The sequence below is a fragment of the Aethalodelphis obliquidens genome, unplaced genomic scaffold (assembly GCF_003676395.1).
Source record: "Aethalodelphis obliquidens isolate GAN/ISIS:26980383/991018 unplaced genomic scaffold, ASM367639v1 scaffold5, whole genome shotgun sequence".
NCBI classification, from domain to species: Eukaryota; Metazoa; Chordata; class Mammalia; order Artiodactyla; family Delphinidae; genus Aethalodelphis; species Aethalodelphis obliquidens.
In genome coordinates, this window is record NW_020837949.1 from 19,349,224 (window position 1) to 19,374,920 (window position 25,697).

General features: G+C 37.3%; 1 protein-coding gene across 1 annotated transcript in view; it reads right to left on the reverse strand.

Annotated features, from left to right (window-relative positions):
• EXOC4 (exocyst complex component 4) overlaps window positions 1-25,697 on the reverse strand; it is an 837,065-nt gene that overhangs the window by 696,185 nt on the left and 115,183 nt on the right. The window contains exon 7 of the mRNA XM_027101893.1: window positions 21,098-21,272. Within this exon, the coding sequence (XP_026957694.1) occupies window positions 21,098-21,272 (175 nt within the window). The remainder of the gene's footprint in view (window positions 1-21,097; window positions 21,273-25,697) is intronic.

The window sequence follows — 25,697 nt, forward strand, 5'->3', positions numbered from 1 at the left end:
AATGTTCATTGCAGCTCTTTTTACAATAGCCAGGACATGGAAGCAACCTAATTGTCCATCAACAGATGAATGGATAAAAAAGATGTGGCATATATATAGAATGGAATATTACTCAGCTATAAAAAGAAACGAAATTGAGTTATTTGTAGTGAGGTGGATGGACCTAGAGTCTGTCATACAGAGTGAAGTAAGTCAGAAAGAGAAAAACAAATACCGTATGCTAACACATATATATGGAATCTAAGGAAAAAAAAAAGGTCATGAAGAACCTTGGGGTAAGACGGGAATAAAGACACAGACCTACCAGAGAATGGACTTGAGGATATGGGGAGGGGAAAGGGTAAGCTGTGACAAAGTGAGAGAGTGGCATGGACATATATACACTACCAAACGTACAATAGCTAGTGGGAAGCAGACACATAGCACAGGGAGATCAGCTCGGTGGTTTGTGACCACCTAGAGGGCTGGGATAGGGAGGGTGGGAGGGAGACACAAGAGGAAAGGGATAGTATGTATATGTATAACTGATCCACTTTGTTATAAAGCAGAAACTAACACACCATTGTAAAGCAATTATACTCCAATAAAGATGTTAAAAAAAATGAATAGAGAAAGGTTGGAAAAAGAAAAAAAGAAGAAGAGAAAAAGAGAGGGTCTGAGAAAATATTTGAAGAGACTGTAGTCAAAAACTTCCCTAACATGTGAAAGGAAACAGTCACTCAAGTCCAGGAAACATAGCGAGTACCATATAGGATAAACCCCTGGAAAAACACACCAAGACACATATTAATCAAACTATCAAAAATTAAATACAAACAAAAAATATTAAAAGCAGCAAGGGAAAAACAAAAAATAACATATAAAGGAATCCCCATAAGGTTATCATCTGATTTTTCAGCAGAAACTACGCAGGCCAGAAGGGAGTGGCAGGATAGATATACTTAAAGTGATGAACCAGAAAAACCTACAACCAAGATTACTCTAACCAGAAAGGATCTCTTTCAGATTCAATGGAGAAATCAAAAGCTTTTCAAACAAGCAATAGCTAAGAGAATTCCGCACCACCAAACCAGCTTTACAACAAATGCTAAAGAAACTTCTCCAGGCAGGAAACACAAGAGAAGAAAAAGACCCACAAAAACAAACCCAAAACAATTAAGAAAATGGTAATAGGAACATACATATCAATAATAACCTTGAACATAAATGGATTAAATGCCCCAACCAAAAGACAAAGACTGGATGAATGGATCAAAAACAAGACCCATGTATATGCTGTCTGCAAGAGACCCACTTCAGACCTAGGGAAACATACAGACTGAAAGGGGATGGAAATCAAAAGAAAGCTGGAGTAGCAATACTCATATCAGATAAAATAGACGTTTAAAATAAAGACTGTTACAAGAGATAAGGAGGGACACTACATAATGATCAAAGGATCAATCCAAAAAGAAGATATAACAATTATACATGTCTATGCACCCAACATAGGAGGACCTCAATACGTAAGGCAAATGCTAACAACCATGAAAAGAGAAATCGACAGTAACACAATAACAGTAGGGGACTTTAACACCTCACTTACACCAACGGACAGATCATCCAAATAGAAAATAAATAAGGAAACACAAGCTTTAAATGACACAATAGACCAGATAGATTTAACTGATATTTATAGAACATTCCACCCAAAAGTGGCAGAATACACCTTCTTCTCAAGCGCACATGGAACATTCTCCAGAACAGATCACATCTTGGGTCACAAATCAAGTCTCAGAAAACTTAAGAATATTGAAATCGTATAAAGCATCTTTTCTGACCACACACTATGAGATTGGAAATCAACTACAGGAAAAAAAACTGTAAAAAACACAAATATATGGAGGCTAAACAGTGCACTACTAAATAACCAAGAGATCACTGAAGAAATCGAAGAAGAAATTTTAAAAAACATAGAAACAAATGACAATGAAAACACGCCAACGCAAAACCTATGGGACGCAGCAAAAGCAGTTCTAAGAGGGAAGTTTAAAGCAATTCAATCTCACCTCAAGAAACAAGAAAAATCTCAAATAAACAATCTAACCCTACACTTAAAACAACTAGAGAAAGAAGAACAAAGAAAACCCGAAGTCAGTAGAAGGAAAGAAATCATAAAGATCAGAGCAGAAATAAATGAAATAGAAAAGAAGAAAACAATAGCAAAGATCAATAAAACTAAAAGCTGGTTCTTTGAAAAGATAAACAAAATTGATAAACCTTTAACCAGACTCATCAAGAAAAAAAGGGAGGATGCAAATCAATAAAATTAGGAATGAAAAAGAAGAAATCACAACTGACACCACAGAAATACAAAGGATTATAAGAGACTACTACAAACAACTATATGCCAATAAAATGGACAACCATGAAGAAATGGACAAATTCTTGGCAAGGTACAATTTTCCAAGACTGAACCAGAAAGAATTAGAAAATATAAACAGACCTAACACAAGTAATGAAATTGAAACTGTAATTAAAACTCTTCCAACAAACAAAAGTCCAGGACCAGATGGCTTCACAGGCGAATTCTATCAAACGTTTAGAGAAGCGCTAACACAAATCCTTCTCAAACTGTTCCAAAAACTTGCAGAGGGAGAAACTCCCAAATTCATTCTATGAAGTCACCGTCACCCTGGTACCAAAACCGGAAAAAGATATCACAAAAAAAAAGAGAATTACAGACCAATATCACTGATGAACATAGATGCAAAAATCCTGAAGAAAATACTAGCAAACAGAATCCAACAACACATTAAAAGGATCATACACCATGATCAAGTGGGATTTATCCCAGGGATGCAAGGATTCTTCAACATACGCAAATCAATCAATGTGATACACCACATTAATAAATTAAGGAATAAAAACCATATGATCATCGCAACAGATGCAGAATAAGCTTTTGACAAAATTCAACACCATTTATGACAAAAAACTCTCCAGAAACTGGGCATAAAGGGAATCTACCTCAACAAAATAAAGGCCATATATGACAAACCCACAGCAAGCATCATACTCAATGGTGAAACACTGAAAGCATTTCCTCTGAGATCAGGAATAAGACAAGGAAGTCCACTCTCACCACTCTTATTCAACATAGTTTTGGAAGTCCTAGCCATGGCAATCAGAGAAGAAAAAGAAATAAAAGGAATACAAACTGGAAAGGAAGAAGTAAAACTGTCACTGTTTGCAGTTGACATGATACTATACATAGAGAATCCTAAAGATGCCACCAGAAAACTACCAGAACTAATCAATGAATTTGGTAAGGTTGCAGGATACAAAATTAATGCACAGAAATATCTGGCATTCCTATACACCAACAATGAAAAATCAGAAAGAGAAATTAAGGAAACACTCCCATTTACCATTGCAACAAAAAGAATAAAATACCTAGGAATAAACCTGCCTAAGGAGGCAAAAGACTTGTACTCAGAAAACTATAAAACACTGATGAAAGAAATCAAAGATGACATAAACAGTCGGAGAGGTATACCATGTTCTTCAATTGGAAGAATCAATATTGTGAAAATGACTATACTACCCGAAGAAATCCACAGACTCAATACAATCCCTATCAAACAACCAATGGCATTTTTCAGGTTTTTATTTTAAAGAAAAGGGCATGGCTCTTCATGGCATATGCTTTCCCATCTGTCTAGTCTTCTGATTAATGATCCCAGGAGATGAACAACACCTCTTCACATATACTGGAAGGGTGTTTATATGCAGGTAGAAGAAAATTATAAGAGTATTTTATATTAAAAATGCAAGCTTTCTTTCAAGTGAGCATTTTATATTTCCCTATTTCACTTTAGGAATTTCACCTTTACCCTTCCACAAGTAAATGGATTTTTCATCATCTCCAACTGCTACCAGGTTTTAAAAAAAAAAAAAAAAAAACGGTGAAAGTACTGCTCTTTGACCAGCAACAATAATATAAAGACTTGGTGACCATGGCAAAATTATACTAATTACTACAGTCTAGCTGGGCATCTTCAAATTGAGTCTCTCAGAAGTACTTTACTACCATAAACTGACTCAATTATGGCAATTTTAATTTCATATTCTTGTAGTTCCTTTTTTCCATTTTTTTCCTCTTGTAACTTTGCTGGTCTTTAAAAAGGGCACTGTCACCTTTGGTCAGATCTTTTTTAATGCTATATTTGTAACATTCTCTTGAAGCTTGAAATTAAAATTTCTTTTCCTACCAATTTAGTCCCTTCCCACTTGGCAAACATCTTTTTTGATTCTTGCATCTCTAATGGAGCTGAAAATTAATATGACTTTTTTGCTTAATTCTTTGATTATGCAAAAGAATCATCAATGAAGTTAGCATGGTTCTTTCTGTATAGTAGCCCAGAGTTATCATAAAAGCCTTACCTTACATTTCTATAGCACCTCATCTCCCAGAGGACCACAGAACACTTCACCAACTACACTCAGAGGACACACCTCCACACTGCTCATTGGCAGCTGTCCGTAGGCGAAATGCATGCTCTGATTAACTAGCATTTACTCGAAAGAATACCATAATAGCAGCTTTAATGATTCTAAAGAAAGACTTAACACTCAAAGAGGGTAATTACACACAAAAGATATTACTGAAAGAAGTGGAGTTAATTTACAGCAAATGTGGTTCACTTATAGCAAGATATGAAAGAAAACCTTCTTAATAAGGATAAGAAAACCAAAATGAAAAATCAAACTGTAAAATCTTTTCTTCCAAAGAACTAAGGGCAGCTTTTGGATAGTTTTGGCTTAACCTACTATCAAATTTGTCACCATTCTTCCAAAAGTACTGTCACACCCACAATAAAAATGATGCCCATGAGCGAGCATCGTTATCTAGTAACAAAACCATGATAGTCTCCATTATTACCGGTTTCTCCTGCCAACATTATTTCATGCCCCTTACTTGGAACCCCAAGCTAATCTGTCTAACCAACAGAAACCCTGGGGATGATCTAACTGCCATCCAGTGTAAGAGAGGATGAACTGGTCTCCTGGGAATGCAGCAGTCTTTCAAATCGTCACCGTAACAAAGTTTTATGAGCCCTTTGCTACATGGCTTTTAAATCTACAAAGTTCATCACATTTAAAAAGCATTTAAAATGGAATCCTAAATCAACGGATATGTAACTGGGTATATCTACTACTCATTCATTCAAGAAATACTAATTAGCTGCATACTGCACATAAGCAGTGCCAGATTCTGAGGTGGGGCTGGGGTGGGGCCACAATTAATAAATAATAGTCCCATCCCTTCTCTCAAAAGGCTTACAGACTAGTTGAGAAAAAGGAATTAAAAACTGAAGGTGGGAAAGCACTGTGAGAAACTGAATGACGTGTAGGAAACGGTCTTCCAGAGGACTTTTATCTGATTGAGAAGGAAAGATGCAGATTCAGAAGAGAAAAGATATATTGGGTTGGCCAAAAAGTTCATTCAGGTTTTTTGTGAGACTGTACAGGAAAACACAAATGAACTTTTTGGCCAACCCAATATAACTATGAGACATGTGGAATGAGTAGTAAAACAAGAAGAGCAGTGAATTTTTTAAAAGAAATGCTCAGTGAATGCTTCCAGAGGAGATAAGATAGAGCAGACAGGAGTATATTAGAGAAGGTATTCAGGGATGGCAGCAAAGACAGTGGGAAAGATGTGCAGTATCAACAAGTACTAGTGTGAGAAAGGACAGTGTCATATTTGGAGGACAAAGAGAAAAACTAATTTAATTAGGACACAGCATTTCTAAAGGAAGAGAGTAAACTAAACGGAAAAATAGGCTTTGTCCAAATTGTGGAAGCATTTGAATGACAACGAAAAAAAAAAGCCTCATCCAACAACCTAATTAATACAGGGAAACACAGACCATTTGTAATAAACCTAAATTTCAATTTGCATTTCCAATTTACTTCTTTGATTATATAATGATGCTACTACGAAGACTGGCACATACATCACCACCCTACCTTAAGGAGTCAAGCTTTTCTTCAGGAGCCCTTAGTCATCCAAAATCTTGGAATTATCACATTTTTACAGGACAAAGGAAGAGTCCACAGTCACCTAGCCTACTGAATATGCTTTTTCCTTATATGAAAATCCTAGGAGGAACAGGAAGTATAGGACTGGTATTCACTCCTGCGGCTCTTCTACTCCCAGAGCACCCCAGGGAGGCCACCTTGCAACCCTACCGGGTTATTAGGTGTCTTTGAAGACCACCACCATAATAATCCACACACACAGCAGCCCACTCTATCAAAAGTATCCGCCTTCGGTAAGGGACCCTACTGACCCTACTGGTGCTCTATCCCAAACAGAGGGGAGTAATTCTGTAAGATGAGGCTGGGTTGTTGCTGGGTCAACCACAGGGCAATGAATCTCCAGTTTAGCTTATGTCAATAAGCAGAGCATCTAAAATGTGCCTGGGTGGAGAAAAACAAGAGGTGGTTATTTCTTTCTGATCACAGCAGGTGAACAGATCATCAACCAGGGCCCAGAATCAGAGAAGAAAGAAAGAAAAAAGCCTGTGGGGATATTCACTCTATTTCCCGACTGATACACATTCAATCCTGTCAGGATCAAATGGCCAATGAAATTCAACCCCACTTTCCTAAGGGACTATTCTGTGACCCAACGGTTTTCACTGTAGAAATATTCCCTGACACTTCAGTTTACATTCTGTATTTCTTGATTTCTTTCTGCTGTGCTCATCTTACTATTGTGGAAAGTAAACCATCCCTTTATTTCATATTTGAATTTTTTTTAATTACTGTAAAGTCTCACCCCTCACTGTTCCCAAGTTTATCATCTGCATTTGAATTTTCACTTAAAAGCACCTGACCTACATTATCCATTTTGATTTTTGTATTCCTTTTCCCACTAGAGCAGACACTGCCATACTCGTTGATCACCTGATAAAAACACAGTTGACAATAAACAAGTAGTTAATTTTACTTTGCAGCCCTTTTTGATGATCTGCTCTCTGTGAAAATGCTTGAGTAACCCCCCAAAAGTGCTCTGTATTAAACCAATGACAACTATTGAGGGGTCATAACTCTGAGTGACTAACTTTACAATGACGCTGTTTCTTCAGTGCCATCCTATCTCTGAAAAGGTTAACACCTCTTTGCTTCCGTGCTTGTTCCTCAACAGGCCAGTTCTCCAAAATGCACTGAAACTTGCCTCATCTTGAGTCCTTCATCGCTGCAGATGCTCGGCTTTGGATTCCCACCCATTTGTCTTTCTTTCTGGTGTACACGTGCCTGACACTCAAGGCAGCAACCCAGATGCTGCCTCACCAGAACAGGGGAGACAGGGATGATCAGCCCCAGCTCCATGAGGAGATGCTGTTTCGTGCAGCACAGCCGAAAATAGCGCTGGCCTTTTTCATTGCCATATCACGCTGCTAACACACAGCTAATGTGCTGTCATTTATCACCCCCGTGAGACTGGCGACTGCGTGCTGAGCATCCGTCATCTGCTGTAGTTCACTGGGCGGCAGCCCTCATTTTCCTTAGATGGAATCATATCGAAGCAGTGAATTTTGTTGTCATGGCTCACTTTGTATTTTTTAAATCCTTCAAAGCTTTTAGGTAGCTAATCAAAAAAGGTTCATGCCACTCACTACTGTGTCCCTTTGGCAACACCAACAAATACTTCTGGGAAGACCAGAACTACTAAAAAGAATAAATAAATCTGCACCTTTGAATGCTAGAAAATTTGCTCTATGATCTTAAGGATAAAAAAATTAAAATAATTTTGAAGAAAATTCCCCTGCGAAGGGCCCAGGTTTTATCAACACCTGATTGTATTACAGGTATAGATCTGGCAGCAAAACTGTAATCTAAAAATGTACATAAAACATAGGTGGTGAATGAGATGCTGTTAAACAGTTTGAGAGAGATCTCCGAGTAACAGTTTCTTAAGATCCTTTAAGTTAGGAAAGACTTTTTTATGGCTATATATAATTTCTGTGGCTTCCCATTAACCACATTCCCTGGAGTTCTAGTGGCGATGAGAGAAGAAACAGGAGAGCATATCAGGAAACTCTTGGTGTCACCATCACGGACAAGTTCTCCATCATGATTTGGCCATGGGGTAAGCTAATACAGGGATTGTGAGGAAAATAAACCTCAAATCACCTCAACTCCAAGGTCTTTTGCTAATGGCTGGCCCAATGTATTCTTGCCCTGCTTGCTCTGCTTCTTCCCTTCCTTTGAGGCTCACTTCCATATCTGTTAAAACAGGCTTTTATTCCCTCTCCAAGGTGTCTGTCCACATCCCCTAAGGAATGGTCAACTCCAGAAAGCCACCATCCCTAACCTGAACAGCACTTGGGTCCTGCTCACAAATGTGCTGCCATGTCACCCACATATAACAGAAAGATGGAGAAGCAAAGAAAGGCAAAGCATGGCATCACTGTAAGAAGCTCCAGTCTCTAGAGACTATAAAATATGTTGCTTGTGGCAACAATGGAGAGCTGATTAAATTGATGAACTACCGAAGGAAAGTAGCCCTCGCTTCACTTGTACACTCATGAGTTTCTGAGCTGGTCCATTTGTATAGCTTCAGCTATTACGCTCAGGCAGATAGATGATCCCTAAATTTCTATCTCCTGCCCTAACCTCTCCCCTAGCCTCCAGTGCTCCATCTCTAGTTGCCTGTAACACAATTCTATGGGGATATTCTGCCAATACCTCAAATTTAACAGGCGCAAAGCACCATCTTCCTGATCCTAATAACTACGCAGGCTCAAAACTTCACCCTGACTTACGGCTCTCCATTTATTAGAGTAAATGGTAAAAGGTTCTGAAAATTCATTCTTCTTTCAAATTCTCTCTAATCTCAGTCCTCTTTCTTTTCACTGCCCCTGCCCTAGTCTAGCCCTTCCTTCCTGTATTGACTGAACTTGACTTCTAATCGGTATCTCTCCATCCACTTCCTTCTCCACCAATTCATTCTGCACGCTGTTGCCAGATTAAACATCCTAAATATATTACTTTCATCATTTCACTCTTCTACTGAAAAAGCATAACAGCTACTATCATCTATGAAGTAATCATGCCCTCCCCAAAACAATTTAAATCTGATTAAGCCTCTTGACCTAAGTTGGGGACATCGATAAATAGCAAATGACACAATGGGGAAGCAATCAACAAAAGCCAGAATGTGGGAAATTACTATAGGACAAATGATCTGGCTTCTTCAGTAAATAAATTTCAAGAGGTAAAAATGAGATGCAGGGGAACTTACACATTAAAATAGTTTTAAGAAACTTACCAAACACACTGAGGTATTTAAACCTTATTTGAATCCTGATTCAGACAAACTGTAAAAAATACACAATTATGACATTTGAGACAACTGGAAATGTGAACCCTGACTGGATATTTCACAGTAAGAAAACTATGCTTTTAGGTATGATCATGGTTTTTAAAAGGAAACCTTATCTTTCAGAGATTCACATTGGAATATAGGTGAAACAATATGCTCTCTAGGATTTTTTTTTTAAATAAGGGAAAGGGAAATGGGCAGGGGTAGAAACGAGACAATAGTACTATAAATTGGTAACATCAGAAAGTGAATTTGGACAATGGGTGCATAGGGGTTCATTATACATTTCTATGTATTTCTGAACACGTTTGACATTTTCTGTAATAAAATAAAAACAAAAAAAACGTTACGGCAGCCCACAGCCAAAAGAGGCAAGCCCAATCTCTTATTCAAAGATCTCCCTGGCACCCAAAACTATTCAATCTTATTTTGGTAACACTTCCCCCCCAGAAAAAAGCTAACCAAAAAAACCTCCATTCTTCCCAGCTCTCTATAATACTATGTGTATTACATATTCAACCCTAACCATGTTAGGGTGTGCCAAGTCTCTCCTTGTCCATGAACTCAAATGCTTTAACACATTCTAACCTTGTTCCTCTATGATCTCCTCTGAAATTTATCCCTGGGACCATAAACAGCCCTGTATTATTGTGGTTATGTTTTTGTCTTAACTCCCTGCAAGGTTAAAATAATTTCATAAATGCCTTTTAAATATACATCTTAAAAAAGAAATACCTTTTCTCCTTAGTTAAAAACAACAACAGATTTCCATTAATATAAATCTGAAAAACTCATACAGGTAATAAATAGGGGTGGGGAGAGAAGAAACAAAGAAATCAACTCTTTTCTTAATAAAAAGACAATCATTAAGATTCTGATATAACTGTTTCCAGTCCAAAAACTTCTTGAATGAAAAAATGTATTTTTCAATGTTCTCAACTACTCAAGTCAGAAACAGGAATTACCTATGTTTGCTGTCTTTGGGCTGCTAACTCTAAATAAAGTTGAATCAAAATCTCTAAATGGAGACTAATTACAGCACAGTCATTTGGATTTTCTTTTCCCTTTAACGTATGTACATATTAAAGCATTTCCCATCTTTATGGCACTTTTAACATGCTATCATCGTTTGCTATATGTCATAGAACACACACTCCCTCCTAAACATGCCACAGTGATGCATCTTTCTAAATAAAACTAAACTCACTTTTTGTAAATTTCTCCCACCCCTTAAGACTGTCTTCTAATAGTCTTGGTTTTAATATGACCAAGCCTGTAATACTTGCTCATCGTAGCTCTTAACCAGATTGTGCATTAGAATCAGTCGGAATCCTACTGAAAGAGGCTTTTCAGATGTGGGATCCACAGGTAATTCTGACTGGGAGGAAGGGAGGAAGAAAGGAAGGCTCAGTGACAACTAATAGCTGTGACTACCAAAATATTCAGAACATTCAGATGATCTAATCTGAAGCCACTGCGAAAACATAAATAATTTTCTTGTTCCTATGCGGTAAAGCAAAGGCTTAAACCAATTTTAGTGCATTTAACAAAATATCTGGCATCTTAGAACTGGAAAACCCAAATCTCTATTCAGTGACTGCTATTCTTTGAAACATGAAATCCTCAATTTTCACAATTTGAAAATATGTATACATATATAGGTGTAAATACACTACTTTATATACATACACTTAGTAAAATGCCTAGTGAGACATATTCCTCAACGCAGAGTCCTTATTTTAAAATTATGAGAACTAAGGTCATTTCAACTAAATGAATCACCTACAAGTATCACAGATTCTCAAGTGAAATGTCAAGACGTCAAAGTCCAAGCCAAAGTAGGCGTGTAAATCACTGACTTAAACATTTAAAAAGAAAGCTAGGGGGACTTCCCTGGTGGCACAGTGGCTAAGAATCTGCCTGCCAATGCAGGGGACACGGGTTCGAGCCCTGGTCCAGGAAGATTCCCACATGCCGCGAAGCAACTAAGCCCGTGCGCCACAACTACTGAGTCTGTGCTCTAGAGCCCACAAGCCACAACTACTGAGCCTGCGTGCCACAATTACTGAAGCCCGCGTGCCTAGAGCCCATGCTCCGCAACAAGAGAAGCCACCGCAGTAAGAAGCCTGCGCACTGCAAGGAAGAGTAGCCCCTGCTTGCCGCAACTAGAGAAAGCCCGCGTGCAGCAACAAAGACTCAGTGCAGCCAAAAATAAAAAAATAATAATAATGATAATAAAATAAAATACATTTATAAATTTAAAAAAAGAAAGCAAGCTAGGGCAAGCTGAGTTCTACATTTGACTCTTTGGTGCTATAACCATGATTTAAAACTCTTATCTCAGTTTCTCCAGCTCTAAAATGGGAACAATATGACGAATGGTAAAAACAGAAAGGACAAAGGGATTCATAAGATGCAAGCAATCATTTTAGTGCTTGAGTCTAAAGTGACAGATAAGTGAAATTACTTAAGAATTTCATAAATTCACTTGAACCAAGTAACTCCATGAAAGAGCTGTATTTTCCTAAATGTATTGTAAATGGTCTTTGTTTTAATGATTGAAATGGTAAGATTTGCTGAGCCTGATAATCATTTAAATATTCTCTAACCAATTAAGATCAATAGGCAAGGGGCTTCCCTGGTGGCGCAGTGGCTGAGAATTCGCCTGCCAATGCAGGGGACACGGGTTCGAGCCCTGGTCCAGGAAGATCCCACATGCTGCAGAGCAACTACGCCTGTGCGCCACAACTACTGAGCCTGCACTCTAGAGCCCGTGAGTCACAGCGACTGAGCCCGTGTGCCACAACTACTGAAGCCCACATACCTAGAGCCCGTGCTCCACAACAAGAGAAGACACTGCAATGAGAAGCCCGTGCGCCGCAACAAAGAGTAGCCCCCGCTCGCCACAACTAGAGAAAGCCCGCACACAGCAACGAAGACCCAACGCAGCCAAAAATAAATAAAATAAAATAATTTAAAAAAAAAAAACCAACAGACAAAGAGAAAAGCTTTGGAGGTGGTGGACTGTAAGGAAGCCCTGTCATTTCTACCCTTGGGTCCTCTCGACCAAGACCCAACCAGACCCAAGCAGATACTTCCTGGGCAATTAGAAATTTAAGGAGAGCAGACTTTCCACCAAATCCACCTAATTCTGGGGCATCAGCCACCGAGCTACCATTTTTTAAAGTTTGGCCCAGTGTATTAAGATAGCCATGACATTCACCACAACTTTCACTGGGCCTCAGACACCCTAGCACTCTGACTTGCGCAACTGCCACACGTGCACGGGGAGCCAGAGGAATCTCCTTGGCTGCCCATCATTTCCTGCTTTAAGTAGTGAACATAAAACAACCTACAGAGAGTCCTGATGCTATAGAAGCTGACTTCAATTTAGAGGAAGATTTCTACTTTAACTTTCACATGTTCACTTAATTCTATGCATTGGGCAGCATACTATCCATTGACCAGACAGAACAAAAAATCGAGGAGCAAGCACCTTCCTAGAGACTCAGTGGCCTGGCCGGCAACATGACTTTAATATGCCACCCCAAACAGAGGCTATCAAAAAGTGTTAAAGGTTGAGAAATGAAGAAAAACTATTTCTGCAAGAATAATCGCACAAGTTATCTGGCCTAGAATACAGCAAAAAAAAAAAGCTAGTTTTACTTTGAGGAATGGAATCCTCAGCTAACCAAAATATCACATGAAACAAAAGCTAAGAATAACCTAGTTTCAGACCTGAATTCAAAATAGAAATTGCATCTGTCTCCTTGAAAAACTCCTCTAGGTCATGGATCAGTACCAATAAGATTTGTGGATTTTCTTACCTGACAGCAAACTTCAAGTTCTCTCTGCATGAGGTTAATTTTATCACTATTTAGACATTTAAGTGGCAGTTAACACAAGTAAAATGATTTTCCATTCTGTCTCTGTTAAGCTCCAGAAAGAGAGATCAGGCACTAAAAAGTGAAGTGACTTGTGGTGTCACTGTCAGTGGTTCAACAGTGTAATTACAACCCACAGCCTCCATCTGTAGAATACTTCTTAGCACACTCGGGGTTACACACTTAAGCCGACAATGGCTAAACAGGCAGTTTGGCTTTGAAAAGAGATGTGAATAAAAAAATGAGATTTTTTTTCAGAATCGTAACACCTGAAAGATAGGTTTGTTCAAAGTGATCCTCTTATTTCCTCTGTTATGTTAAATCCCACAAGAAATGGAGCATTTTGTGTTTCTAGTGTACCTCGGTCTTAACACACTTGAAAATGTGCAGCCAACGGTATGACAGGCATGTCACCAAGTAGGTGACATTTCGGAAGGTGCTGTTTGTTACTCAGAAGGGCAAAAACATGCATTTCTATCATCACAGTTCTAAAGAGTGTGTAAAACTGAAAAGGGAGTTCAGTGGTGTGTGGTCACAGGGATGACACCAGCAGAAAACTCTGACACCCTGTTACTATGATAGCGACAGCCGTGTCTCCACACACGGCTGTCTCCAGACACAAACACGCCGAGACAAATGAGCCTTCCAGCTACAGGATGGATTCTGCCTGCCAGGGACAGCCCAGGTTCCAGTGGAGAAAAGCCGCCGAAGTCTCTACGTGATCAAAAATTATTTTCTTTTCCAAGATTTAGTAAACAAAAGAGCATTTCCATTTTTCAGCAAGAAACATTTTCGATTCAAAGAAACACTGAAATTCGAAGTCTAAACACCTGTAACTCCATTCAGCATATGATCCCATCACCTTCATACATGCTGGTACATGCTAACTGCAGGCGTCTATTGTTCTCAACTATGTCTGTCCTCCAGAAAAGATTTTAACCTAAAGAGCATTCCACCAACAAGTATCAGAAAACTAAATTGGCCCTAAGCATAAACCTCTGCATGCAAACTTAAACCAAAAGTCTTCTTTTCTAAGCCCTCCACGTTGGCAAACATTCTCCTGTGCTACTTCCCATGCCAGCTGGCTAACACTGAGGTAAAAACACACACTCTTGCCCACGCCCCTCACGTCACCAGAGTGAGCTCTCTATCTTGTGTTCAGCTTTATTCCTCAATACTTAGCACATAGTTCGCCCCAATAACTTAACACTAAAATATCAGTCATACTGGAAACCAGCATGACACGTTGACTACATGGTTTTATATATTTTCCAAAAGACTCCCTAAAGGTTTACAAATCCTTCCCTCTTCTTTGTATTCCTCTAACATGCTCCATGAAAGCCTGTGATTTGTTCTACTATTAGACAATATCTCAAGTAATATAACCCACAGACTCTCCACTAGCCTACACACTAGTTTCCTTGCCTTAGTCTCCAGCCTCTACACCCAATCCTTTTCAGTGCTACCATATTAATCCTACTTCATCTCACCACATGCCAATCCAAATCCAAAATGGCCCAGTATCACCTAGAGAAAGGGTCCTCAAACTTGAGCGTGCATACGAATCACGTGAAGGGCTTATTAAAATACAGATTGTATGGCCTCACTCCTTGAGTTTTTGAATCAGTAACTATGAAGTAGGAATACAAATTTCTTTTTTAACATGCTCCTTGGTAACACTAATGCTGCTGGTCCAGGAAACATACTTTGAGACCACTGACCCAAAGCAACAGTTCCCAATTACAGGATCTCAAACAAATTATCAGAATCATCTTAGGAGCTAAAAAAACAAAAAACAACAGCAGCAACAAAAAACCCCACAAAATCCAGTCCTTATCCACAGTGATCCTTAATCAGAAGGTCAAGGATGGGACTAGGAATCAATCCAGAGGTAAAGCTAATGCATACTCAGCTTCAGGAACCATTAGCCTAAAGACAAATGACAATCCCCTTAGATGACACTTAAGGGCTTCCACAACCTGAACCCAAACCTACCTATCTGACCTTACCTTCTAGTGCACAAAATAAACCCTCAGTTACAGCTGAACCATTCTTTTCTTACTTATCCGTGAATATCCTTGTCTATTCATTCCTTCTGTGCCACTTACCAGTATCTCACTTGCCATTCCAGCTGTCTAGAATGCCATTTGCATCTTCTCTACCTCTGCAAAACCTCCAAGAATCAGCTCTTCAACAATCCTGAACACCTTTTTTGGTCCATTTAACATGTTTCAGGATGATTATATGACACACTGTGCCAACTACCATTCTTACATTTAGCAACATTAGACCATTTGTGTGTCTGTGTCACTGCATATCCAGTTTATTAATGGGTATATAACCTAATATTACACTGTAAGAAATCTGTAAGTAATCTGTAACCTGAAAGAATTTTTTAAGGAACTAGAAAATACAGAAAACTAAAACCGATTTAAAAATTGTATAACAATTTTTTTTTTTAATGTTGAGCCTTCTTTTAATTTATTTATTTTTATTTTTGGCTGTGTTGGGTCTTCGTTTCTGTGCAAGGGCTTTCTCTAGTTGTGGCAAGCGGGGGCTACTCTTCATCGTGGTGTGCGGGCCTCTCACTATCGCGTCCTGTCTTGTTGTGGAGCACAGGCACCAGACTCGCAGGCTCTGTAGTTGTGGCTCACGGGCCTAGTTGCTCCGTGGCATGTGGGATCTTCCCAGACCAGGGCTCGAACCCGTGTCCCCTGCATTAGCAGGCAGATTCTCAACCACTGTACCACCAGGGAAGCCCAATTTTTATTACATAATAGTAATCATTTAAAATATGTAGATGACCTCTTACTTTAAAATGCTTTATTCTTGAATCTGTGGATTAATAAAGATGAGTATAATAGAGAGCTAAGAAACAATCAACCAGAGATTAATTCAAGTCATGACTAATATCACTCTTCCACTACATGTCTAAGAAAACACAAACTGGGGGCAGAAAAGTAGAAAAGTAAGAGGAGGAGAAAAATGGAGGAAAAGAAAGAAAGGAAAAAAGCAAAGAACACTGTCATATCTTGACCTCAAAACAAGTAAACATAATACATGAAATGAAATGTTATCTCTACGTTAGACCCATCACCTTGTACTATTAGATCAGTTTTAGTTTTATGTTCTTTATCTGTCAAATAGCTTATGCCAACAGTATATGTACACATTAACATGAAATGGCAACAGTATTGCCAAGTGTATGATTTGGGGACTACAAGTTACTCAGAGATTTAACACACAGTTGATGCCTCTTTAGTGTCTTAAATACATCTTAAGAGTGAGGGGAGTGGGGAATGGGAAGTGATTTCTAATGGATACAAACAGGGACTTCCCTGGTGGCATGGTGGATAAGACTCCATGCTCCTAATGCAGGGGGACCGGGTTCGATCCCTGGTCAGGGAACTAGATCCCACATGCATGCCACAACTAAGAGTTAGCATGCCATAACTAGGGGGCCCACATGCCGCAACTAAGGAGCCAGAGAGCCACAACTAGGACCCGGCACAACCAAATAAATAAATATTTAATGGATACAAACAAGGTTTCTTTTTAGGGTGATGAAAATTTTATAAAATCATATCATGGTGATGGTTGCACAACTCCATAAATATACTAAAAAGCATTGAAATCTATACCTTAAACAGGTAAACCTTGTGGCAGGTACATTAAATCTCAATAAAGCTCTTTAAATAAACAAATGAATAACTCATTCCATAATATGGAAGATAGGCTCCCCAATCATCTTTTGAAATGACATGTGTGAAAGGTATATCTCATTTAATAAGCCAGAAACATACTTTCATTTTTTCATTTCAAGTTAATGTCTGATGGAACTTAAAGTTCCTTAGTTTATTATAAACATTTTTAATATGAGATAATGGGTTTTGTTTTCAGAAGTGTAGGAATTATATACATTTGACAAATCCAAAGTAAGTAGGGCTAAGTAAGGCATATCTTACTTTGTTCATAACCATAATTAATTCTTCATAAATCCTATAAATAGGATCCTAGTAGATTCAAAAGTTGTTTTAAACTTAGAACATTAGTCTTATTCAAATATCAGATATCAAAAACTTATTCATAAAGCATTTTATAACCTTGTGACAACAGGATTACATAGTCTATAACATACTTCCTAGGGCTTAACGTATTCAGGTTTTAAATGCCATAAGTACTGATACAAATAATTCCATTTGATAATATTATATTCTAATACTGTCCAATACATTTGCATAACACAAATATTTTTATTAGTATTTCATGGTACATCTCTTTCCATTCATATACTTTTAATCTGTCTATATCTTTATGTTTAAAATCTCTTAAGCCCAAAATGAGGAACTTGAATTAAAAGATGGGGATATATTCTTCAAAATGCCACTGTTATAATAAAAGGTAAAGAAAAGCTATGGAAATGTTCAAGCTTAAAGGAAACTAAAGAGGCATGAAAAGCAGATATAGTATCTAATGCTAGACTGGATTTTCTACTGGAGGAGCAAAAAAAAAAAAAAAACTGCCCTAAAGAACATTACTGGGTCAATCAACAAAACTAGGAAATAGAAAATAGATAACAGAGAAAACACACACAAGTGCATATATAGAGAAAGAAAACAATTGATAAAGTGACAAAATGCTAACAGCAGTTGAATTTGAATTAAGAGTTATATGGGCACCCTTTGTACTATTCTTACCTTTCTAAAAGTTTGAAGTTATTTTAAAATTTCAGAAAAACAACATAAAACATATCTCTTGTAAACAGTATGGTTGGGTTTTTCTTTTTTTAAACCAATCTGACAAACTCTGCCTTTAAATTGAAGTGTCTAGTCCATTTACATTTAATGTAATTACTTACATGGGCAGTATAAGTCTAACATGTTGCTATTTGTTTTCTATTCATCCTATCTTTGTTTTGTACTTTATCTTTTCTTTCTTCATTGTTCTTTTTTCTTCCTTTCCTGCTTTTTTCTTTTGGATTAATCAAATATTTGTTCACTATTCAGTTTTATGCCCTTTACTAGCTTTTCAGCTATACATCTATTTTACAATTTAATGTTTGCTCTAGGGATTATAATATGCATCCTTAACTTACCACAGTTTACCTTAAACATTGTATCTCTTCATGTATAATGTAAGAAACTTACAGCAGTAGAGTTTCATTTACCCTGTTCCCATCTTTTGAGCAATTATTGTCATACATTTTACTTCAAAATATATTATAAAACTCACATACATTACTATTGGTTTTGCTTTAAACAAAAATTAAGAAATGAGAAAAATATATTTTATTTTTGCCCACATATTTACCACTTCTGGACTTCTTTATATTTTCCTGTAGATGAGTTACCATCTGGTATTGTTTTCCTTTAGCCTGAAAAACTTTCTTTAACATTTCTTTAAGTGCAGGGCCAGTGAAAACAAATTCTTTCAGCTTTAGTTAATGTGAAAACGTCACTATTTCACCTTCGTTTCAAATGATTTTTTCAGTGAATATAAAATTCTAGATTGACAATTTTTGTATTTTATAGCACTTTCAAGATGACATACATCAATTTCTGGCTTGTATTGTTTCTGATGAGACATTAGTGAACATCTTTATCACTGGTTCCCTGTAGGCAATGCACTCTTTTTCCTCTGGCTATATTTAAGATTTTTTTCTTTGCTTTTCAGCTACCTTATGATAATGTGTCTAGATATAGTTTTCTTTGTGTTAAACTTCCTTGGATTTGTTGAACTTCTTGATCTGTGGGTTTATGTTTTTCAACAAATTTAGAAATTTGGGGTCATTGTTTCTTCCAATAATTAACTGCCCCAATCTCTCTCCCTGCTCTCCCTCTGTAGTTCCAACCACACAAATGTTAGACAGCATGATACTGTCCCACAGGACATTATGGCTGTGCTCATTTTTCTTTTCAGTCTATTTTCTCCCTGTACTTTAGTTTAGATTGGTTTTGATTGATTTTTCTTCAAGTTTTCTAATCGTTTCTTATACAGCATGCAATCTGTTGCTAAATCCATCTGGTAAATTTTTCATTTCAGATATTTTCATCAAATTTTTAAAATTCTGGTTATTAGTTACATTTTTCTGCTTTTTTGCAAGTATAATAATCGTATGCTGCACAACGTGGATGCTTCATTATTGAGATACTAGATTATATTACTTTATTTACAGGTGGATCAGACTAATACTGTAGAGACTTGGTTTGGGGCTTTGTTACATGAAATTACAGTATCACGTACACTATGGCTAGAACAGCCCAATTCCTAAAACATCTGAGGTCACATATGAAAGCACAGGATGTTCACTAAGTTCTCCCCACACTGGCTGGTCTGAATTCCAACGTTTCTGAGCATTTGGCAACTTCTGCAATTTCCATTCAGCTCACAGTCCCACAGTAGCTATATTCTGCCTTGGAGTGGGTGAAACTTCACATCTGACCAAAGGCTCAACACTACTCTTTTCATATTTCTGGGGTTCCTTCTCTCTGCAATTCCCTCTCCTTCAGTATCCTAACCCACAAACTGCAGCTGCCTCCGCACCCCTGAACCCTGAACTCTGCTTCATCTACTACTTAGAGCCTGCTGATGTTTGTTCACTTTCCTATGTCATAGTTTGAAAGTGTCCCCAGAGAAGGAGCTGGGATGTATGTGAAAGTGACCTCATGTATTCTCTTCTCTCAATTGATGATGCTGATCGCCTGAGTCCACCCAGTTTTCAAGTTACTTATGGTAGGAGATAACCACATCATGGACAGAACCAGAAGTCCTTAATTCTAACTATTTTTGAAATAGCTTTAAAATCTATTATCTTATTTCATCATTAAAATAAACATGTAACCTGAAAAGCATATATTTCCATGACAGATTAGCAAACCAAGATATAAAATCTTAAATAACCAGTTTCCAAGCAATAAAGATATTTTATTCAACACACAAATATTCATCAAGCACCTACTATGGGCACGTGGTAATTGACATAGCGGCAAAACAAACTCATGGAATATAGTTGCAACCTATATTCTTTCTACTGAACCATCAATAAAGCACACAGACTGTATCCCAAAAACTGTCTAATGAATGAATAATCAGGAATCAATCAATCCACCAAGAGCATGCCTATAAGCTCAAAAATAACTACAATCTACATACATGATTTATTTTTTTCCTGCAAAGAATCCTATTTGCCATGCAAATAATTTCATTTCTACACAGTTATATTTTTCAATTCCCTATATATACTTAATTTTTTTCCTATTAGTAGATACTGTCTAACCAAGTCACTTCTATATAGCTATGTCAAATTTGCTTCAGCTAACTCTTAATCGTATTTCTCATTTTCATCTGGCCATATCAAATATATTTTCCTGGCGCATGGAGAGAAAACATAATAAAATTTCTAAATACCCCCTCTGCAGCATCATACCAAACAGTAATATCATTCCTCCGATCTTCAACAGATCAATCAAAGTGGTACATTTATACCTTACAGGTTTATCTTCATCTCTTAAAATAAGCTCTTGACCTGTCTTTTACCCCAACATATGCAAGAGCTGACTGTAAGAAAATGGTCATAAACTTAAGCTACATATGTTTAGATCCTTGATTGCTACGTATTGAGAATCTCCTAATTTTAAAGCCTGGCCAAAAGAAGTTTGTTTAAAAGGTCTTTTGAAAATGATAGAAGTTCATAACATCAACAAGCATCACCTTTAAATAGGAACACTACATTCTCACTGCTTATGATTAAGAGAATATTTTAGGTGGCTGATTTTTTTATGTTCCTACCTGTTATTCCGAATCAAGATGGGCACCCTCTGTAAAAGGATCTTACCTGCAGAACATCTTGGATCTTCACCCACACGTCTGCCATGTCATACAATTTGACATCTTCCTGCTGAGTCAGTGGAGTCACAACAGTGTCTTGCAGGTACCCCAGGACCACAGAGTGTGCAGCAGCTACAGCATTAAACTTGTCAAACAGCAACTCCAGCAGTTCTAGAAGTAACCTAGTGAAAAAAATAAACATTTACATACAAACAAACACAAAATGATTGACACTGGCCTGCAAGAAAAACATCAAACTAAAGTGAAGTAGCACACTACCATGTAAACAGCTCATTAAATTTCAACAGATTTCATTTCAAACACTTGTCTGATCTAAGTAACTTCTGAAAATTTATCTAAGTGTCTGTTTCCTCTGCTATAAAATGAACATGGTGAAGTCAGACAGACAAAGTATTATATGATCACTTATATGTGTGATCTAAAAAATAATACAAATGAATCTATATACAAAACAGAAACAGACTCACAGATGTAGAAGACAAACTTATAGTTACCAAAGGTGGAAGGGAAGGGGGAAGGATAAATTCGGAGTACGGGACTAACAAATGCAAACTACTATACATAAAATAGGTAAGCAATAGAATTTACTATATAGTGCAGGGAACTATATTCCATATCTTATAATAACCTATAATGGAAAATAATCTGAAAAATATATATGTATAACTGAATCACTTTGCTGCACACCTGAAACTAACATAATATTGTAAATCAACTATACTTCAATTTAAAAAAATGGACATGGTGTACAAATTTTAAAGACAATCTTAAAGTCCCTAAACCAGCAGTAGCAGCTCAGTAAACATTTGTTTCCTTTTTAACATAATTCGGTGATCACTATACTCTTTTATATAGGTAGTCTTTCTAAGGAATTCAGGCAATTTTTCAGACAACAGTTCGAATGTTACAGAGAATGTGCTATTCTCTAGCAATAAATTGGGCACTTTGGTGAGGACACTAATCCTTTTAGTCATGGAAAGCTGCGCTTACTCCCATTCAAATGTATGGCCTAACTTGCCAGAAAAAACTACACACCTGCTGAGAAATCTGACTTTCACCACAGGGAGCAGCTTGGACCTCCGCATTATCTCATTTTGCATCTTGAGAGATGGACACATATTATTACATGAATTTTATATACTCAAGGACACAAAATGAGGTTGCAAGGCAGCTGACCCCAGAACAAAAGTTGATTTTCATGTCAGAGCACTGAGCCACCTACCTCTCTCTATAGTTTTACAGTGGAGATGTATATTCAGAGATGGCTCAGAACTTCATGTCATGGATGCAAAGTAATTCCCCCATCACTGAGCCTTACAGCATCACTGATCACTCACACTTGGAATCATCCTTTCCTCCTCTGAAGTTGTATTTTATTCCACTTTTAAGGAACTTATCACACATATGGCTCACATACGTGACTCAATCAACGTGGGTCACGTTTATTTATATATAGACATTTTACCTCCCTTCCCCATTATGAGTCCTTTAGAGCAGGCACTGCTTTATACGTCTCTGTATACGCAGGAGCACTCAGAACAGTGAGCAGCAAATATTGGCTGAATGAATTTAATGTGTATACCATGAATGAGTACAGACAATTTTGGAATGTGACCTTTATTGTATAATCTGTGGCTCTCAGTTCATAGTTCCTAAGGAGACTTATAAACCAACCTGGAAAGTAAAAAAGAAAGCAAAACATCTTGTCAGCAATGTCGATTAACAAGATTTTATTACCATAAATAAGAGGCTGTAACTACAATCTCATCAAAACCTATAGCATAATATCTATTCCTATGGCTTCTTTATTGACCAATTACTGTAATTAATGTGCCAATGTGACAGCCAATAATTATCTTATGATAAAACCCTAATATCTCTGACATTTTTATTTAGACAAGACAGAATCAATAAAAATGTACATATTCCTCCCAGTCTAGAATATATATATATAATCCAGAAATTACACATCGTATTTGTAAATAGGAGCCATTCTACCTTTGAAGGATGATTTTTTAACATCTTCTAAAGGTAAATTCATATTTATACTCACATTCACCTAAAACAATTCTTCACTTTCATCTGTGTTATATAAGAACTACTCAAAATCAGCAGAAAGAGGTACAAAGTACAGGAAGTTGTATCTAACTTAACTAAAATAGTTAATTCAGTGTTGGTAAATACTCTGTGTAAGACTGGTATCTGGCATCATACAGAGAAAATACCTGATTAAGGTTCTACTTTTCAAATAAAGATTTATGCTGAGTATGTAAAAGCCTGTGGTTCCCAAATGTCAATCCACAGACCAAAATGTATTTTTCAGTGGTAGACAGAAAAATAAGACCATATATTCACGTTTCACAAAGGTAAATTTGTTTGATATTTTTGGTATTCTCTTGGTAAGAAAAATCTGTTATTTTCTCCCATGACTGCAGTTATATTGCCAAATGTCCTTACTTGACAAAATTAAAACGTAGTAACCTTATGCTATACCCAAACATTTCTGGAATGATTTTTTTTTCATTTTTATTTTATAGTGGTGTATAGTTGATTTACAATGTTGTGTTAGTTTCAAGTGTGCAGTAAAGTGATTTAGTTATACATATATCTATTCTTTTTCAGATTCTTTTCCCAGATAGGTTATTACAGAGTACTGTGCTATACTGTAGGTCCCTGTTGATTACCTATTTTATGTATAGCAGTATGTACATGTTAATCCAACCTCCTAATTTATCCCTCCCCCTCACCTTTCCCCTTTGGTAACCACTAGTTTGTTTTCTTTGTGCGTCTGTTTCTGTTGAAATGATGTCGATTCATGACATTCAGAAGCGTAAGGCATGCTGGTATCCAACTTCCCAATGGCATGAAGTTCTAGGTACAGGCCTACAAACCAGCAATAAAGCAGAAAACACTGGAAGAGGAGTGGCTCCTCTGAATGGAGGGGCTGCTGTCTGGTTATCTCCAGAGCCACTAGACTCCATGACTACACACACCTTGGCTGCCACTCAAGGACAAGAGCAACTCAGCAACCAGAGGCAGTGCTCTGTTTAGAAAAGAGACCTAAGAGGGAATTGAGGTGTAAAATGAGATCCATGGTATCTTAACAGTATGGAAATAGCAATCCCTGGATAAAATGCAACACACGACCACCTTCAGCCACACCTGGAGGATCAAGACCAAGACAGATGTGTAGTAGTATGACTATCAGAGCCATAAGACAGGCTACAGAGGGAAGAAAACAAGAAGAGCCAGGCCGGAAATCAAGACACTCTATTTGCCGCTCTGCCTACCTTGAAACATCCACCAATTTCAAAGAGAGGGAGGCTCTCCTCTGCCTCACCACAGCACAGTCTCGACAATACTAATAAAACCCGCAGCTCTGACATTAAAACTTAAAACTTTTGTGCTGCAAATGATGCCATCAAGAAAGTGAAAAGGCAACCCAAGAAATGGGAGAAAACATTTGCAAATAATTTACCTGATTTGTATCTAGAATACCTCAAGATTTCTTACAACTAGTAACAAGACAACCAAATTTTAAAATGGACAAAGGATTTGAATATGCATTTCTCCAAAGAAGATATATGAATGACCAGTAGGCAAACAGAAGATGCTCAACATCTTAGCCATCAGAGAAATACAAATCAAAACCAGGAGATACCAGTTTTTGGATGGTTATAATCAAAAAGACAGACAATACAAAGTACTGGTAAGGATGTAGAGAAATTTGAACTCTCATACAGCACTGATGAGAATGTAAAAATGGTACAACTGCTTTGGAAAACACTTTGGCAGTTCCTCAAAACATTAAACATAGAGTTACCATACGTACCCAGCAATTCCACTCCTAGGTATATACCCAAGAAAAACAAAAACACACATGTGCACAAAAATGTGTACACAAGTGCTCACAGCAGCATTATTCATAATAGTAAAATATTAAAATACTAGTAAAATAGTAATAGTAAAATCATAAAGTGGAAATAATCCAAATGTCCATCAACTAACAAATGGACCCAAAAAACCCGAGGTATATTCATACAATAGAATATTATTTGGCTATAAAAGGAGATGAAGTACTGATACATATTACAACACGAACCTTGAAAACATTATGCAAAGTGAAAAAAGTCACAGAAGACTACGTTGTGACTTTGTGTGATTCTATTTATATGAAATATCCAGAATAGGCAAATTGCACAGAAGGAAAATATGTTAGTGGTTCTTAGGTAGGTGGGAATTACCCACTAAAGCATATGGGGTTTGTTTTGTAGGGGGGACAAAAATGTTCTGGAACTACAGAGCGGTGATGGTCGCACACCCTGTGAATACACCAAAAACCAGTGTTTCAAGGGGTGATTTGTGTAGTATGTGAATTATATCTCAATTTAGCTGTTTTTTGTTTTTGTTTTTTAAATCATCAGCTGTGGCTCTGAGTCAGGCCAGTGAGGGCCCAACACCTCCCCTGTGGTGAAGTGAAAACATACAGAACAGTGAAAAAAGGAAACTGATGTCTCAAAAAGTGAAGTAGTATGAACACTGACTCCTTCAGAATCTTACTACCAGGAGGACATTAGTTTTTCTCT